The 19,522-nt window shown below is 38.7% G+C and overlaps 1 protein-coding gene across 3 annotated transcripts in view; it reads right to left on the bottom strand.

Moving 5' to 3' along the window:
* Rasef (RAS and EF-hand domain containing) overlaps positions 1–19,522 on the bottom strand; it is a 270,973-nt gene that overhangs the window by 12,927 nt on the left and 238,524 nt on the right. For all 3 annotated transcript variants that reach the window (XM_048331781.1, XM_048331771.1, XM_048331789.1), the window contains 11 exons: positions 17,279–17,356; positions 15,854–15,969; positions 15,179–15,247; positions 13,700–13,784; positions 12,226–12,314; positions 8,076–8,310; positions 7,673–7,810; positions 7,426–7,573; positions 5,485–5,566; positions 4,146–4,260; positions 737–856 (listed from right to left, as the gene is read on the bottom strand). In XM_048331781.1, coding sequence (XP_048187738.1) covers positions 737–856; positions 4,146–4,260; positions 5,485–5,566; positions 7,426–7,573; positions 7,673–7,810; positions 8,076–8,310; positions 12,226–12,314; positions 13,700–13,784; positions 15,179–15,247; positions 15,854–15,969; positions 17,279–17,356 — 1,275 coding nt within the window. The remainder of the gene's footprint in view (positions 1–736; positions 857–4,145; positions 4,261–5,484; positions 5,567–7,425; positions 7,574–7,672; positions 7,811–8,075; positions 8,311–12,225; positions 12,315–13,699; positions 13,785–15,178; positions 15,248–15,853; positions 15,970–17,278; positions 17,357–19,522) is intronic.

Below are 19,522 nucleotides of genomic sequence, written 5' to 3'. Positions count from 1 at the left end.
TATCAGTTAATACATTTGTATACACTTGCATATCACCCAAAGTATTTATTTATAAGTGTATAAGTTAAATCTAACTTCTCTATATAAAGGAAACTATTCATCCTTTGTATCTCACCTGACATAATTTTTCCAGATCTTTCTATTTCTTTACAAAATGTATGATATCATTCTTTCTAACAGATGAGAGGAATTCCATTGTGTATATATAACATATGTTCTTGAGACATTCATCCATTCAGGGGCATCAGGGCCGTTCCCGTACCTGATCCAAAGCACAATCTTAAGAGAGAAAGGAAGCCTCCCAATGCCCTTAAGGCCAGGCAAGACCTTACTCTGGACTTCCTCCTTGGCATGGTGCCTCTCTGAAGCTGATCCTATCTTAATAAATAGAATACTCTTTCTTTTCCCTTCTTCCGGATTCCTGGAGTAGAGAAACATTCCAGGAAGCCGGCAAGAGGGGAGGAAGATAGGAGGTTATTCTGGCTCATTTTTGTCAATAAAATTAAGTGGGGAAAATTAAGGTGAGATTGCCTTCCCTTCCTGAAGAATTTATTCCTTTCCTGCAGGGCAAAGCACTGGGAACTCTACTGGTAAGAAAGACAGACACCTGGCCAGACAAGGTACAGCCTTGTGAAGAACCTCTTAGTACCATTGAAAACCAAAGTGCAAGGAAGGCCACTGATTCCAAAGCCATTCAACATCTATATTCTATTCCAATTCCAGCCCACCCTCTTACCATGGCCAGTTTTTCTCCAAAATATCCTTGGACACATTTTTGTCCTTCCGCAGCAGCAGTGTCACGAAGATCAGCCTTGTTTCCTACCAGCATGATGGGAATGGTCTCGTGGGTTGCGTCCTACCAGGAAAAATAAGACATCCATCAAACCCTGAACAAATTACAGTGACAACAGTGACTATGGTCATAATAGAAACAGCTATCTGGTTGGTACAAAAAATGTAAATAAAATATCATTGCATTCATCATCTTTTTTTTTCTCTGTGTCTTCTGTACTGGGGCTTGAACTCAGAGCATGCTGGCTAACTGGAGATAAGAGTCTCATGGACTTACAGATATGCAAGCAGAGATCCTGAGATCTCAGTCTTTGCAATAGGTAGGATTAAAGGCATGAGCCACCCCCACTTGGTTTCATTTATAGTCATTTTCTAAGTCAGATTTGGGAGAACAAAGTGCATGTTTGTTATTATTTTCTAAGTCCTATTGCTAATTGCAATCTAAGAATTATTTATATTTAAGATAATGTCTTTAAACTGCTAAAAATCTCTCAGTACAACCATGATTTTGTCCCCATTTTAGGTAAAAAAAACTGAAATTCAGAGTGTTGGAGAAGAATATCTAAGAGCCAAGACCTGAATCCAAACTGACTACACCCCCCCTCCAACTACTCCATACTCTATCTACCCTTGCTAATGAAAAAAGGGTAACAGGCACTGAGAGTGATCAGATTTACAACAAAGGAAATAAGTATCTGCTAATTTCTTATCTCTAGCACAATAACCATTATCAACTAAGAGGCATGACCACAGACTTCCTTCTATTTGGAGTACCCAAAGAAGAAGATAATAGAAAATATTCTGAATGTGTAAAACTCTCTAAGAGAATTCAACAGGTTTTAGGCATCTCCTTCCAGCTTTTACCTGGTCATTCAACAAATTATTCACGGCAGGTAACTTAATAACCATAGTTTTTCATAGCCTTAATTCTATCACAAAATGTTGTAGCCAGTGTTATCTTGTGTGTGCCAGTCCCAGGACTTGAACTCAAGACCTGGGTGCTGTCCCTGAGCTTTTATACTCCAAGTTAGCATTCTACCAAGTGAGTCACAGCTCCACTTCCAGCTTTTTAGCAGTTATTTGGAGATAAAACTCTCACAGACTTTCCTGCCTGGGCTGGCTTTGAACTGCAATCCTCAGATCTCAGCTTTCTGGGTAGCTAAGATTACAGGCATGAGCCAGTGGCACCCGGTAACCTAGGGATTTTTAATCAACATACACCAACTATCAATTCAGAGGGTTCACACATCACTAAAAGTCTATTGCTTCTCAACCATCTGGCCTGTTTCAGATATGGCATCCCTCATTTCAACCCAGCTGAGACGGGCCATTTACAGTGGTCTTTATAGGATTGCCCTCAAGTTAGAAAGACCCATGGAGAAGCCTCACTGTGCTCATTCTTTTCCTACAGTGAAATTCAAATCCATGTAGTATCTACTTTTCCTCATAACAAATTGAAGAGTGAATTTTAAATCGTTTTCTTCCTTTCAGATCCCATGAAAAGAAAGTATCAACAAAGAAAGAATTGCTTGCCACACTGAGGTGCTCAGAAAATTAAGCTGCCTTTTCTTGGGCATACTGTAACCTAAAATTTCAACATAAAGACTAAGCACAACATTTCAACTTTGGAAAGCTTTGCTTTGCTATTTGCTCCTTTAAGTAGACATACCTTTTACATGCATAGCCAACCAGACTTTGGCATTCAATTCCTTTCATTTAGGTCTTATTCTGTGAAACCAGCTGCTTGTTCTGGTGCTTTATCTAAGTAGCTACCAGTGTTGACTGAGGAGGCCCAACTCAGGCCTCATTCTACTTCTAACCAAGCAAGTACCATATGCTTCCTACACCACCATATGTTTGCCATATGTGAGGATATTCCTAACTTCCTTTCTCAGATGTTAGAAAAAAGAATGTAGCATGTAGAAAAATTTATAAAGTAACAATATTACACAAAATAAGTATACTTTTGTTGCATTTATAGTAATTTCATGTCATGATATTTTGATGGAATGATGTGTACATTTTTTTGCTATTACTGAAGTCTTATTGCAAATTGTAACCAGCTATTTCTTTATTACTGTGCCCATTAGAAAAACTATCCATTTCAGGGACTAATTTGAGATCAGATAGCAACTCTCCTGTTTAACCACTACTGAAATTTAATGTCTATTTAAAATTATAGATGGTATACTTAGATGAAGAGTTGTGTCAGCCACTAGTTTATTTTACAAGACAGTACAGTGAACCAGAGCCCAAACTGTAGCTGTTCGTTACTCATAACTGTCGGCAGGACATTAAATCATTTCCTACAGTAAGAATTCTTAGGTAGGCACCGGTAGCTCACACCCATAAACTTTGCTACTCAGAAGGCTGAGATCTAAGGATCACTGGTTCAAAGCCAGCCCAGACAGAAAAATCTGTGAGACTCGTCTCTCCAATTAACTACCAGAAAACCAGAAGTGGCATTATGGCTCAAAGTGGTAGGGTGCTAACCTTGAACAAAAAGGCTCAAGGAGGTGATGAATGTGGCTTAGTTGTAGAGTGCTCACCTAGCATGCATGAAGCCCTGGGTTCAATTCCTCAGTACCAAATATACAGAAAAAGCCAGAAGCAGTACTGTGGCTCAAGGGTAAGACTGCTAGTCCTGAGCAAAAGAAGCTCAAGGGCAGTGCCCAGGCCCTGAGTTCAAGCCTCAGGACTGGCAAAAAAAAAAACCAACTTAAAAAAAATCACCTTTAGGGTTAATGCTCAGGCCCTGAGTTCAAGCCCCACCAACAACAATTAAAAATAATAATAATAAAAGGGATTCTTTACCATGAAAATGAATGATAGTAAAGCTCCTCAGATGAAGTCCACCATCTAATTTAACAACAGATGCTACCCTACACATTAACAATGTCGAAAGACCCCAAATCATGACTAAGTAAGGTTGGTACACAGTTATACTAGGTTTTTACCCCTACCCTATCTTCACATCCAGGTGAAATGTCACCTGTGTTCCTAACACATCTAGCATCCCCTACCTACTTCCAACCATACTGTACCCTCAAACCATTACTCTCTTTTGTAAAACTGATTTGCACATTGCTTTGGTTTTATAGGGTTCTATTTAACCTTTGAAAGGTCTCAGAATTTTTATTCCCTGAAGCTACCTTCAATAATGTCTGTGGTTTGGGGGACACTTGTGTAACTCGCAAGGAAGAGAACAATGCAGCTAATTGCCATTGGACACTGCCTCTAGCATGCCACTACACTGAGAGCTGACGTCAATAGCGTCTAGTCAGTCTAGCATTTTCTGAGACTGTTCGTAACTCCATGATGTCATTTTCAGTTTCTTCATCTTGATTCCTTACCTCAACCATGTCTACCCATTCTCGTACATTAAGAAAGCTTTTTTCACACGTAACATCATACAGCAGCAAAACACCATCTGCTTTTCGGAAGTAGGACTTGGCAATACTTCTGAATCTGGGAAAGAAAAAAAAAAGCACATCACCATTCAGTCAGCTAGGTGCTGCCTCACCCTTCCTCTTCATTGCTCACTTTTTTCTCTCATCTTCTAAAATCGGTCCCAAGTGAAGGAAATGCTGTGGTGACAGACTGCTGTGAGTCAGCCATCACCAAGGCCTTGAATGATATATTATGCAGGGAAAGGTAAGAAGATGGGACTCTGGGTGACTGACTCAGCAAAACCAATCATGTTTTTTCTACCACACAATTCTACAAATGTCTACTAACTCCACTATTTAGCCAGAGTACAGTGAAAGTATATCTAAATTTCAACATCAGTAACAAGCTACCAGAACCTCCATGAGACACACAGAGGAAGCTGGAAGGGTGTGTGTGAGAGCAATGTTAGGTGGGCGGGGAGGGTGGAATAGATGGAAAGACTAAGAATATGAAACACCACAGTGTATGTGCCAAACACTCTGCTTCATGGTTGTAGAAGATCATGACAGGACAGTATATATCAAATAATGTACCTGTCAGAGTTCTAAATCAACCATATTAGGTTTTACTAGGTCCATATCAACCATAGGTCCCACTAAAATGTTGAAACTTCATCTGTCAGAGAATCTGAGTTTCATAAGGAATTGTTGTCTCCTTGTCTCAGTCCACTGAAGAGTGTCTGGTACAAAGGCAAGCATCTTAGATTGACTTATTTAACAACTGAGTAAACCCTGTCCCCAAAAAGATAGACAAAATTAAAACCTGTGCCTTATGTTTCTGGTCACTGGCAATGAATGCAAAATAAGGTATCATCACCAGATGCACAAGTGCTATTTAGTTTGCATCTCTGCCTTTCGATCAGGGGATCTGATAGATTCCCTGCTCGTTCATTTACTGTTTTATAGCTAAGTAGCTCCTTCTATTCTTGCTCCATTCAGAAGTATCACCTAACCAAAGTTCTCCTGTTAGGAAAATGTAGTCCTTTTGGTCCAACCAAACACCAGCTCAAACGAAGCCTAGAGACTCTCTTCTCCCACAGCTGAGTGAACATGAAAAAAATGAGCACTTCTAAAATTATAGTTTCTACTCAGTCTAGCATTTCTAAAAATAATTGATATGATATAGTATGTGCATAATCATAAGACATAATCATATATAATTCTGAGTAGAAATGATATCAAATGCCCTAGAAGGTTTATCTACAAACCTAACCCAAGTCCAAAGCACAGAAAGAGCCCTTGCCTTTCCTGTCCAGCTGTATCCCAGAGTTGCAAGATAGTTTGCTCTCCATCTACAATGAGAGTTTTTGTCTGGAAATCCACTCCTGAAAGAGAATATGAGACAGATTACATGATGTAAGTAATTCTGTTGGTTTGTGACTTTCAAGCCCTCTTTAAACCAAAGGAAAAGCAGTAAGCCAAAGCTCAGTGAGGTATAAGGGAATATGACCTTCAAGGAGAACAACTTTTGAAGAATAATTGCAAGTCAGACTACACATATGCACGCAGAAACATTGCCTGCAGCTGGCTGGTTTCAGAAAAGAGAAAACCTATGTTCTGTTTACCAGATGATGAACTGACTTCAGTCATCTCCATGTATATATGCTATGTAACTGTGCATGCAAGAAATGCATGTGAATATATATATATGTGTGTGTGTGTGTGTGTGTGTGTAAATGGGGGTATGAGTGGTGTGTGTGCATGTGTGTGCAGGTAGAGCCATATGTGTGGACATATGTGTATGCACATGGATGTGTTATAAGAATGTGTGCAGGAATGTGTGTTTGGATAAATAAACAAGCACATGCATATGTATATGATACACATAAATACATATGTATATATATTTCTATGCATATATAAGTTACATCCTATAAGGGTTATGGTCTGTAGAAACCAACCTAAACACTGAAACGGTTTTGTAAATCAGAAAGAGAACTTTCAAGTTGGGCATTAGTGGCTCGTACCTAATAATCATAGCTACACACAGGTGGCTGAGATCTGGACATTCAAAGCCATCCCTGGCAGGAAAGACTTCTTACACCAATTAACCACCAAAAGTAAAAGCCAGAAGTAAAGCTGTAGCTCAAGTGGTAGACTGCTAATAATGAGCACAAAAGCTCTATGTCCTGAGTTCAAGCCCTTAGTACTGGCATACACAAATGCACATACCCACAGAGTAAAATTTTCTACTTTGTGATTTTGAAAGGTATGTCAGAGAATCACAGATTTACAAAGAAGCCCACTGTGAAGAGGGCAATCTGTCTGTTCTAACAGTTCTAGCTACCTATACAACTTTTTAGGTGGAGAAAAAAAAATAAAAATTTTCACACTATCAACTCTTTTACTGATTGCTATACAAGTATCTTAGGAAGCTCAAGGTATTACTTATTTCTTTGTTGTGAGGTAAGGAAGGAAACCTCCACCTGACTATAATTTTAGCATTTTTCCATTAATTCACCACATCAAATGAAACCTATCAGAAAGGCTTTCCCTGGCCTCCTTGTGCAAATCTGCACTCCACTGCAAATCTCATTTTTTAAGTTTTAACATGAATTATTGAACAAAAAAGTAAAAATGAATACATTTGAAAAGGGAAAGAACAATATCATATTTCTGGAGATGGATGACAGTCCAGAGGCAGCACTGGCAAAAGTTAGTAGTTTAATATTGAGAAATATTAAGACATCGCAAAATGTTTGGAAATACAAAAATAATTCAGTCTTATAAAGATATTTTAAAACTTGTTGTTGCTGTTGATTCCATGGAATGTAAATTTCTGAAATGCTGGGATCTGGTTGACTTTCTTCACTGTATACCCTTAGAACCGACTATGGCATCTAATTTTTATTGGAATTCAAAAACTCTATGTTGAATAAAATAACCTACTATCTCAGGCTCTAAGGTTTGGCTGATGGGTTAGCTAAGTAGTTTCTTCCCAATTTTCCTTTGCTAAAGTTAGAATTCAGCCAAAACAAAGGACCATTCTTTCTATTGACAAAAACACACCACAAACACAAGCATGCACACACACACACACACACACACACACACACATCTATATACAGAATGAAGAGACAGAGACAGACAGAGAGACAGAGAGAGAAAGAGAGATACATCTATCTGGGGATCTAATCTCTAAAGAAAAGAATCTTCCCATTATTAAATGAAGTAGGCACCATACCAAGGGTGGCACTTGTGTTTCCTCGAAATTCATTCTTGCAAAGCCTCATGAGGAAGCTGGATTTGCCGACGGCAGCATCCCCAGCAAGCACAATTTTGTAAGCTTTCTGGGTGCTGAGTGGTTTGGAGTTGTCATCTGCCATGTCTATCTAGGGGAATAAAAAGGCATAATGGGTGATATGGTGTTTCTAGTTTTCTTCGTAACAAATAATCTGACACAGAAGGTGATGGTCTCAGAAGCTACCTACTTGAGGTGAAAGAGCCAGGATGGGCTTTCTTGAGGAACTACCAGTGCTCCCTTCACACACAGACCCTTGAGGCTTCAAGTCTAAGACAGAGGCCACGTCTTCCGAATCATATGTTTCCTCATCTCTTATATCAGGTACCTGTTAAAAACAAGGTATCTCATTAACGTGTATCTCATAAATCAAAGAAAAGAAACTTTCAGCTGACTACAGTCAATGTGGTTCTGGAATGGAGTAGCCCTGAATGGCAAATACATTAGAATGTCTCCCTAATTTGGTGGAGGGGAAAGTACATTCTATTGACAAGGCCTTACATTTATGGACTTAGCACACCCTCCTTTCAGATACATGACAAATATGGTGAAAGATTTCAGTCAAAGCAAGGCCTTAAATGACCGTGGCTTACATCTGTGTCTGAGGCATCACCCCCGAAGCTCTCCTGCGCCCCATGAGAACTTTGAAACATCTTCTGGTGCTTGTATTCCATTTCTGAGTCGTACTCATTGGAATCTCGTAAGGTAGACAAGCCACTATCAAAGCAGCTCTCTGGCAGGCTGTCCACTTCGTAATTCATCCTCTGCATCGGATCACATAGGGCCAGGGAATCACAATCCTCATCCACATAGGAAGAGCGGGATGACCTGGGGATGAAATGGGAGACTGGCTTCACATGAGTGTTTGACATTGCAACACTCAAGAACATACAAGCAACAAGTTGACTGAGGGGGAAGTGGTCAGAAAATTCCACATCCTCACCTGCCAAGAGCCACAATGCCTTCCATGATTAAGCATAAAGGGAAACCAACCAAAGTTCAAAGCAGCAAAACTTCATTCTATGCTATAAGCAGTATGACAAAAACTCAAACCAGGACGCCAGTGGCTCATACCTGTAATACTAGCGTCTCAGGAGGCTGAGAGCTGAGGATATGGTATTAAGCCAGCTGGGGCAGGAAAATCTGTGAGACTCTTACCTCCAATTAACAACCAAAAAGCCAGAAGTAGAACTGTGGCTCAAATGCCTTGAGTCAAAAAGCTAAGGGACAGTGTCCAGGCCCTGAATTCAAGTCCTATTACTAGCATACTGCAAGCATTTGTGCACATACACACACACACTCAAATAAAACACTTAAGAAATTTGGTTAGTGCAGGTACAAGTTACCTTATTGTCCAACGCAGAAGAATTAAGAGAACCCAAGAGGTAAATGCAATTTCTCAAAACTATGACAATAAATATGTACACGGTACCTGTAAGCCTTTCTATTTTAATGGGGTCAGACCATATTCTGAATTGTATGTGTATTTCTAAAGAGCATGTCTTCTTTAAAGAAAGGCTGACAACCCAAATGGAAAAGGCAGTCACAATTACATGAGACTCAAGCCCTTCCCTAGTGAGGAATTGTTCTGTACCCAAATTCTGTCTTTTTTTTGTTGGTCTGGATTGGTACTCAGGTTGGTATTTATACTGGGGTTTGAACTTAGGGCCTTACACTTGCAAGGCAGGTGCTCTACTGCTTGAGTCATACCCTCAACCCTATTTTGCAGATAAGTACTCGAATTTTCACCCTGGTTGACCTCAGGCCTCAATCTTCCTACTTATGGACCCTGCATAACTACTATGCCATTGCACCTAATTGACTGATGGAAATAGGATTACCATTTTTCCCCCCAGGGCTATTCTCCTACCTCAATCTTTCCCATCTTTGCCTATCACAAACAGTTGGGATTATAGACATGACCCACTACATCCAACCATTCAAATGAAATCATAATGGCTTTTGTCTTGAAACCCTGAAGAAATGACACATGAGAAAAGAATAGGCCTTTCAGATTACACATGACAAAGTAAAGGCCAGGTGGTAAAGTTTTTTGGGAGTCAGATTTCTGATCAAAGTAGTAAAAACAAAAATCAAGGAGAAACATGTGTTCTGAGTACAGCCTGACATAAGATGAATTTGACACATCATTTGGATATGCTCCTATTTCCTGAAGATGCTTTACAGGGAGGTGACTTACACTAAAGCTACCACTCTTGGCTTCTATCTATGAGTCCTTTGAAATATTAAGGTTTTATAAAGGGAGAGGAAAATATAATAACAAATAAGAGAATCCAAAGAAAGAGCATATTTCTTTATTTACTTTTGAGTTTCCATATTCTTAAGACTCAAAGTTTATATTAAAATAAAAACAAGATGTATTATTTATATAGCACTCATTCCACATCCACATTGTCCAAGGCTCTTTGTGTACATGACATTGTACAGAGCATGGGCAGGGCCCACAGGACTTCAAAGATGAGAGATGAATATAGATGAGAAAGGGTAAATTTAAGGTAAATACCTGCCACATAAATATGAGAAGACAAAAATACTTTGGCTCACCAGTAAAAGATACAATTAACTAAATGGTGATTTAACTACAGTTCTTATCCTCCCCTCTCTCAGTTGCTAAACTGTAAAGTCATGACATAAAATACACATTAGTTAATGTAATTAGCTAGGTGGTTTGTGTTGTTGCATGGTTTGTTCTGTTTTTCTGAAATTGATTTTAGGACAATCTGTAAGGAATGAGAAAAACATTCTTATTAGATTATAGTACAAATGATTTCAGTTTCACAACTTTATTAAGTGTTCAGAACTCTTTTTTGTGAACTTTGTTTTTCTTCTAAATCTATTTGTGGTTTTGAAAAGAGTAAATTCTGAATTGAGAGATTAACTCCATGCATACCTAGACTCTACAAATATCAAGGAGACATTGACATTGATCAAGATGCATTGTTCTTTTAAAGTGATGTGTTGAATTAAAACCTTTTTGTATTACTACTTAAAGATATTATTAAAAACAAAAAACAAAAAGAAAAGACCAATTTAATACATATACTTCTTTTTTTGGGGGGGGGCCAGACATGGGGCTTGAAGTCACAGCCTGGGCTCGGTCTCTGAGCTTTTTTTATCCACTTTGCCACTTTGAGCCACAGAGCCACTTCTGCTTTTCTAGTGGTTAATTGGAGATAAGTGTCACACGGGGACTTCCCGCCTGGACTGGCTTCAAATTGTTATCCTAAGATCTCAGTCTCCTGAGAAGTTAGACTTATATGCGTGAGCCAAACAGTTCCTAGTTTACATATGCTTTTAAAGGTAAGCTATTTCTTTATTTTTTTCCTTTTTTTCTTTTTTTTGCCAGTCCTGGGCCGTGAACTCAGGGCCTGAGCACTGTCCCTGGCTTCTTTTTTTTTTTTTTGCTCAAGGGTAGCACTCTGCCACTTGAGCCACAGCGCCACTTCTGGCCATTTTCTGTATATGTGGTGCTGAGGAATCAAACCCAGGGCCTCATGTATACGAGGCAAGCACTCTTGCCACTAGGCCATATTCCCAGCCCCCAAGGTAAGCTATTTCTATCTTCCCTGATATTGTTATTACAATGTATTATGAAAATTACAAAACAACTTTTTTTGTATTTTTGTTTAGGGGGTCTTACAAGAAACTAGAAATCTAACAACCCAAATGGGAAAAGCAAGCTAAAATTTGCAGGTTAAAATTAAATAAAGCTACACAAATAATGAGATCACATGTATAACATACCCTACTAAGTTTTTATATTAGCAATCTAAACAAAATACACCATTAAATTAGTGAATCAACATAGTCATCCCCAGGAAGCAGCATCAGCACAGGCCACGGTGGCCTTGGTTCCAGTCTGAAGTGATGGATGCCTGAGAGCTGTGCTCCATCTCTCTAAGGCACTGGTGATGTCGGAGCACTGTCCCTTACAACATACTGGGAAGGAGCCCAGTGTCTGTGAGCCTTACTCATGGTGTCTACACTTTCAAAAATAAGTCATGATGAAGTAATTTTGTTTAGAATTGATCTTAAATATTAGTCCAGAAAACTGACATCACACCTACATCTTTTTAAAAGTTATCATTTCTCAGTAACTGAATGGTCAGTTGCCTATAGTACCAATAAACCTCTCAATTCTTTTCTTTAGCAAGTCAGTGAACAATAACCTGGATGGTATTTTCCTAGAAATGCTCACTAATAAGCTTTGTCAACAGACTATCCTGAAAGGCAACACAACCATTTTCTATCACCACGATACTAAGTGAATTATTCTTTAGGTTGAAATTATCCATGTTACTAGCCATATTTCTGTTTGTTTTTCTAGTTTCCCTTTCCTGCCCAGGTTCATGTAATATTATGCTTGCCCATTGAACAGTGATAGATCATGAAAAGACTATCAGTATTATATACCACATACACAGTATCATCACATATTATAATTCCAAAGCAACTCTTATACAGGGATGGGGTAATGACATACTTGCAAAAGACCAACCAGAGCATCTTAAAGAAATAACTTTGCCTTCTCTGAAACATTTTTTACTTATAATTACCATCTGGTCACAGCATCAAACTTTAATGTGAGATCATAGAAAATGTAAGCTAAAGTCAGAAACAGATTCCTTTACTTAACTCTACCTCTGAGGAATTTTCTTATCCCTCCAACTTTGTTCTAAAATTTAAATAACAAAAAGAAAAAGAAAGCAGATCTTACCATACCTGTCATAACCCACAGGTTGAGGAGAATGACCATTGAATTTGGGACTGCTTCTTGAAATTGTATTCCCTGGAGATATATTATTTATGCGCTGTAATACATAGGCAAATATTGAGTAGTCTGTATAAACATTTATACATACATGCATAGGTGAAAGTATACATACACACAATTTAACTTCTAATGCAAATAAAAGTTTAGGATTCTAGATGAACTAAGGATGAGCCTGAAAAACAAGTAGAAAATTCCATCAAAGATAACTCACCACAGTTCCCTCTCTTTCCAATCAGATCTGGAATCCAAACTCTACTTATATTCCATCAAGGAACATTCTGGCTCCCAAGGTGTGTCAGGACCATGTACACTAATTTCCTTGAACATCTCTCTTCTGGGACTATAATTTGATAAAGTGACTGACTCTTACATACCCTAACATGACACTGGAATCTGACACTTGAACCTGAACCCCCAAATTGGAACAAGAGGCTTCCTGGCAAACTCAGTCTTGGGAAGGTCCTAAAATTTCAAATGGGTCCCAGGATCCAGTGGCTCATGCTTGTAATTCTACCTACTCAGGAAGCCGAGATCTAGAGGAGCATAGTTTGAAGCCAACCCAGCCAGAAAAGCCTATAAAACCCCACTTCCAAAAAAATACCAAGGCTGGAGGTATGGTTCAAGTAGTAGAACATCATCTAGGCAAGAATGACAGGCAAGCATGAGTCCTAAGATTCAAATTTCAGTTGGGGGGGGGGGCAGGAATTACAAAAGGGTTTAATTTGTTTGTGTATGAGGGTTTGAAATCCAAGGCATTCATTCTGACATGCTCAATGTCATAACAAACACTTCATTATAGTCATCTCCCAGCAAGAAGCAGCTCTCCCTCCTTTTGACTGACAAAATTTCATGTTTACTTCCATGAGAGATTTTCTCTGTTGGTTCTTATTTCTATGCCTCTGTAGAGATCCAAAAACCCTATCTATCACATTAGATAATAGACATTTTATGAAATTTTCTCCAGTTACCTAGAATATCTAATATGAGTTGGTTAACCTCAAGGCATTTCAAATGGGTAGCTTATTTTTAATTTGGAAAGAGTTTATTTCTCTACATCTTTTTTTATTTTTTGTTGCCAGGAGTTTGACAAGTGGGTCTCATGTTTTCACTCATCTTTTTCATTCAAAGCTGGTGTTCTACCACTTGAGCCACACTTCATATCTGGCTTTTGTTGCTTAGTTGGAGATAATTAAGAGTCTCATGGATTTTTTTGCCTAGGCTGGCTTTGAACCATGATCCTCAGTTTTCAGGCTCTTGAGTATCTGGGATTACAGGTGAGAGCCAGAGATATCAGGTTAGAAAGAGTTCTCATTTTAAAGATCCACATGAAGTTCTCCTCCAGTATAGTACATGATTTTTATCTCTTTCAAGACAGTAACTCACTAGACAGAAGAAAACATATTACACAAGGTTATCACCTACCAAAGATCTGTTGAATTTGCTGTATGTGTTTTCCAGGGCACTTCTGAGGCCATCGTTGCTGTCATGCAGCTTCCGGTTAGCTGTTCTGCACAGTGAAGAAACAGAAAAATATGCAAAGTGCTACTGGGGATCAATGTCATACTTTCCAGTAGCAACATGAAGAATTTCTTATCTTTGCAATGTTCTATGATTTCCCTTCCAATCTCAAAACCTGAGCTCATAATACATTATTTGAAATATAATTGAATTGGTTTGTTATCTCTCGAGGTTTTGAGTGGTTTAGGGCTGAATCTGCAAAACAAGAACAGGAATAGAGCTCCTGCCTCACAGTATGGCAACCCTTTCCAAGCTTCCAGTCGCTGCATCCTTCAAACCTGAGCTCCAGAGTCTCTTCCTCCAGGAACATTTCCTGGGCCTTTTTGGATAATCTACCTCTCCCCTTACAGGATACAATGTCTTTCCTTTGGGTTCTGTCCCTGAGCCTCTTTGTGCTCAACCAACTTCCAGTTTTTAAGTGGTTAACTAGAGATAAGAGTCTCATGGGGACTTTTCCTGCCTGAGCTGGCTTTGAAGCACAATCCTCAGATATCAGCCTCCTGAGTAACTAGGATGACAGACGTGAGCCACTGGCACCCAGCTTGGCATTTCATACTTATTTCTAATCAGCTTCCATCTTCCTCCTCTATAACAATGCCAGAAGAAGACAGATTCTTTTTTTTTTTTTTGCTCCCACTCATCATTCCAACTGTTGGTGTATCAGACCCATAAAAAGTACTAATTGAGCTGGGCACTGGTGGCTTACACCCTAATCCTAGCTACTCAGGAGGCTGAGATCTGAGGTCCGTGGTTGCCTGCTCTGGCAAAAAAAAAAAAAGTCTGTGAGATTCTTTTCTCCAGTTAACCTGGAAAAGGCCAAAAGTTGATCTGTAGCTCAAGTGGTAAAGTACTAGTTAGCCTCGAATACAAAAGCTAAGAGACACCACCCAGACTCTGAGTAAGCCTTAGTACCAACATGAGCATGTGCACTTATGTGCGCACACACACACACATAGGAGATTAAAAATCTAAGAAAGAATTATATCTGAACAAACATCACAACTGAGAAAGAACGATGGCACAGGCACTATCCTGTGGCACTCACCAATGGGGGTGGAATGTCTCACAAGATCAGTGTGCAGAGCTACAGAGAGAGCTGAGTGGCCAGGGCTTGCATAATTTAAAGAAGTGTAATAAAGACACCCTGGACATCCCACTTGATTTGCAAGTGCTTTTAAGACCCCTTCTCTGTTGTGAGCACTGAAATAATTAATTTAGGATTAGCTAGTTCAGAAAGAAAAGTATGTGCAGAATGCACTACAGTGTGATAGCTACTATAATAACCTGCAAACCTGGACTGTGGAATATGTCCACTGAAGTTACAGGTAGCATGGGCTTCATATTTTTAAATGTAAAACAAAGGAACATTTTATGAGAACTTACTGGAGTATTTCAATTTGTCTCTCAAGACTATTTCGATCTTCTGTGTATTCTCGAATTATTTCCAGATCCCTGTAAAATTATATTTTATGTTTATATGAGAATCAAGTGTCAAGAGCCTTACCTATCCCTATCCTTTGAAGCCCCTTTGAGGTGTGTGTCTTTGACCAAGGTTTTCTCCCTAGCCAGGGCTCCAAGTCATTCCTCTGTGATATCAGAGCCTCCTCTCCTAAGACCCCACTCACATATCCATACCCTGTGCTTCCTTGGGAAAAGCTCTGCCCCACATCTCACACTGTCCACATGGGACTTCATACCCCTGGACCACAGCTCAGCACACACCAGCTCTTCCCAACCCTGGCCTGGCTCTAATCCTCTGAATCCCAACTGTTCCTGAGTCCCTTGTCTTGGCCGTCACAGTTCCAGCTAGCTTCCACTTAATTCAACCCTCTAAGCCTTTCATTGTCCTAAGAAGGATATTAAACTATTTAATTTGCCTTATAAAAATACCCACAGAAGCCCACAAACTAGGAAATCTGTCATTGATGGTATAATCATTAGCTAGCAAAGAACATATTAGCAATGGTAATGAATAACCCTTTTTATTACATCATCAAGCTTTATTTGTAAATAAATACTGCACAGAAACTAAAATGATACAACACAAAAGTTTCATACCTTTCAGAATTCAGACTCTGGTTAGCATAATCACTTTTCAAGGCATCTAGTTCACTCTGAAGAAAGGCTATGTTTGTATGTGCTTCTAAAAGTTCTTTCTTAACTTTCTGATTTTCCTAGAGGAAAGGAACACTGCAGGCATCAGATTCAGGTTTCTTACTTCTGGGGAAAAAATGAAGCAAGGTGTGTGAAGCCCTCCCACAGGGCACTCCGTGCTTCTCCAGTTCTACAAACTTGATATTTGAAGCACTAATTGTTTATTCAATTATATATTATTAACATATCAAAAGTCTAAATCCTCGAAGCTGGTCTTTGTTTTAAATACTGGATATCCGTTAGTCAACTACAACAGAAAAAGAATTTATCATGATGTACTTTAAGATGTTATAGGGAAACTAACTGAAATGAAACACTTGAACACCTGCTTCACTCCATGAGGACCATCAAGATACTGATAAATAATCTATAAAATTAATTGTATCAGTAACTGTCTACAAGGACTAGCTTTATAATAAATCCTATCTCCTAACTTTAAACTAATGTCATAAGGAAATGTCTATCGTTTTCTTCAAAAACAAACGGAAGCTTCTATTTCAAGATAGTGGGCTGAGTCCATGAAGCTGTCATTCTTCCCTTCTGAAATCTCATGAATATGAAATAATCCAAAACAATGAAAGGAACGGAGACGGACCAAGAAGCTGTTAAGTAATTAAACACATTTCTGAAAAATGGAAATCCGAAGGAAGTATGTTGCTAAAGGGAGGAGAGTCAGGGAAAAGGCCATTGCTATGGTTTACATCGGATTTAAATGTGTTCCACAATGATGCATTGGAAGCCTTTACCCCATCGTGGTGCTGTAAAGATTATATAGATCTCTTAAGAGATAGGGTCTAGTGCAAGCTCCTTAGGTTGCCTTGGGCACTGAAAATTTCTAAGCGCCATCATGGAGAAAATGTTCTCCAATTTTAGAGTCAACCTAAAATCAAACTAAAGAAAATTTATTAATGAAAAAAGCAGAAGATGCATTACCAATTTCTACAGCAAATAAATAAATGAAGACATGGTAAGCAACACAGAAGTGTTAGAGGGGGAAAAAATGGATGTGGTACAAGGCAATGATATCCTCATGTTCTAAAGCCAGGGGACAGACCAGCATCAGAGTTATACAAATAGTATAGCAATGCTAGGTAGAGTTTAAACACCATGCCATTTATTGCCTTAAATTAAAAGGAAATCAAGCCATTCATCTCATTGAGGGGAAAGGCTTCACATATAATATCTTTGCTTACAAATACTTGGAAGACTTTCTCTAATGCAGAATCATTTTCTCTTTAGGCTTTATTCCTTGAAATGCTGAAATAAAGCATCATTGTATATGTTGTCTAGATGTAAATTTGTTTCTTTAAGTTAGACGGTAATTCTTACCATTGATAAATCATAAATTTGCTTTTTTAATGCTGCCACGTCTTCCTTTTGACTTATATGTTTGGATTGCTCTTCAAGCTGAAAAAGTAAATAAAAGTTAATTTACTAACCCACTTTGAAATGCTTTGGACAAGTTTTAATATTCTTGAATGCAGACATGGAAATCCTAGAAGTTTTAATTTTCAACTTTCTAAGTCATTAAAAAACATAAAATCCATAAGAATGTGAGCATTTGTTTCAAACATTTGCAAAAGAGACTTTATTTTACATGCATTTTTGTGGGAAAAATAGAAAAAAGACTTTTGGGAAACTGTTCAACAATATAGAACAACCCAGAAAGGAGAGAGGAGGGAGAATGATGAAAAGGGGTGACATTGGTCAGGACACATTATACTCATAAAATGACATTGTCAAAGTGAAAATATTTTGTACAACTGCTTAATAAAATAAAGCACCCAAGTTTTGTGTTACTCAGTTTTGCTACACATGAGAATGAACATTCACATTCTTGCAAAGACTTAATTCCCTGTAAGATTTTTTTAAGAGCAAAGTAGTGTCAGATTCAACTATGTTTCTTCATGGTGAGTTCAATACTTATTAAATGACTGCAATCAATAATATGTAAGCACCCCATGAAGCCAGAAACACACACACACACACACACACACACACACACACACACGTGCCTATATGAGCTCTGCTTGCAAGTTGACTCAATAGCATTAATGGACAAAAGTAGTTCAGCAACACCTATATGAAGAACAAAAATGACAACCCTAACAAAAGCTTACATTCCAGAATTGTGGAGATTTGTGGGTGTCTATTTGTGCAGTGTTAGTGCATTGATTAAAATGAATCCCACATTTTATCAAGCCTGACAACTATGGAGTTTCTTCATCGTTCTAGTTGATACTGTGACTAGAAAACTAAAATGAAATTATCCTATTTGAAAAACAGCAAAAAAGGGGGGTGGAGGAATGGCTCAACTGGTAACGTTCTCACCCTGAGCTCGAATTCCAATACCACCAAAAAATAAAGATAAAAAGGGTGCCTGACTAACTTCAAAGCCAACAAAATGTCAGTTATTAATATTAGGAAGTCTCCATGCTGGTGGCTCACACCTGTAATCCTAGCTATTCAGGAGGCTGAGATCTGAGGATCACGGGTCAAAGCCAGCCCAGACAGAAAAGTCCATGAGATGCTTATCTCCAATTAACCATCAGAAAACTGGAAATAAAACTGATTCAAGGAGGTAGAGCACTAGCCTTGAGCAAAAAATAAAAAAAAAAAAAGACTAGGCAGGACAGGTCATGATCACTCCCATTTCACAGGTATGAGAAACCAAAGATTAACAACATAAAGAGAATTGTTCCAGATATTACAGGGAGAAATTAGTAACATGTCAGTGAGAACTCAGGCCCTGTCATCTGACTCAAACATGCTCTCTCTCACTGTTTGAGGTTTTTCATATGCTGTGGACAAGCATACTTTCTTGCACACATTCTCTTTGTAGACCTGAGAAGCCATAGAAATAAATGGAGAATTTATGGATCTGGCACAATTCAAAGACTGGTCCATTAATATTGTAGTACAACCATAGTGTATGATGGCATAATGACATTTGAAAATTAGGTGTAAGGTAGCAGGGGAGAATTCTTCATCATCTCAGAGGTTGAGGCTGACTACAAACTACAGTTAATTGTTGCTATTATTTCATTCTCTGTTTCACATAAACTACTTAAATTACTTATGAAAACAATCACATGTAAGAAGTGAGCCCAATCCTGTACTGGAGCCAGGAACCAGCAGGTGAAAGTCTACTGCGAGTGTCCATCCCCATTTCTGCATTTAGTGATAGCAACTGGCTAACATGAACTCAGTAATGGGTGGGGTAATTTACACCATAAAAATCAGCAAAGACTACATTGCCCTCTGCTCCACTCCCGAGCTATTGGTCAACATCGGCCAGCAGACTACAGTGTGGAAGGGGCTCTGCTTGTTAGATCCAAATAGAGAAAAAGGCAAAAACCCAATCATACTGTTGTTCATATTCCAACAAAGTTTTTCTTACCTCTTGATGAACAGGTATCACCTGATCATGGAACGTTCTACTTAGAAGAACAATATTCAATTCATTTAATAGATATTCATGGAATACCAGTTCCACACCTTGTGATAAACTCCAGGGAGGGACACAGGGATAGCTGACCAAGGAAGATAATACTTCACTATCATGGAACAAGA

This window comes from Perognathus longimembris, chromosome 1 (assembly GCF_023159225.1).
Source record: "Perognathus longimembris pacificus isolate PPM17 chromosome 1, ASM2315922v1, whole genome shotgun sequence".
Lineage (NCBI taxonomy): Eukaryota > Metazoa > Chordata > Mammalia > Rodentia > Heteromyidae > Perognathus > Perognathus longimembris.
The sequence above is the reverse complement of the archived record's forward strand: the minus strand, read 5'-3'. Positions and strand labels throughout refer to the sequence as shown.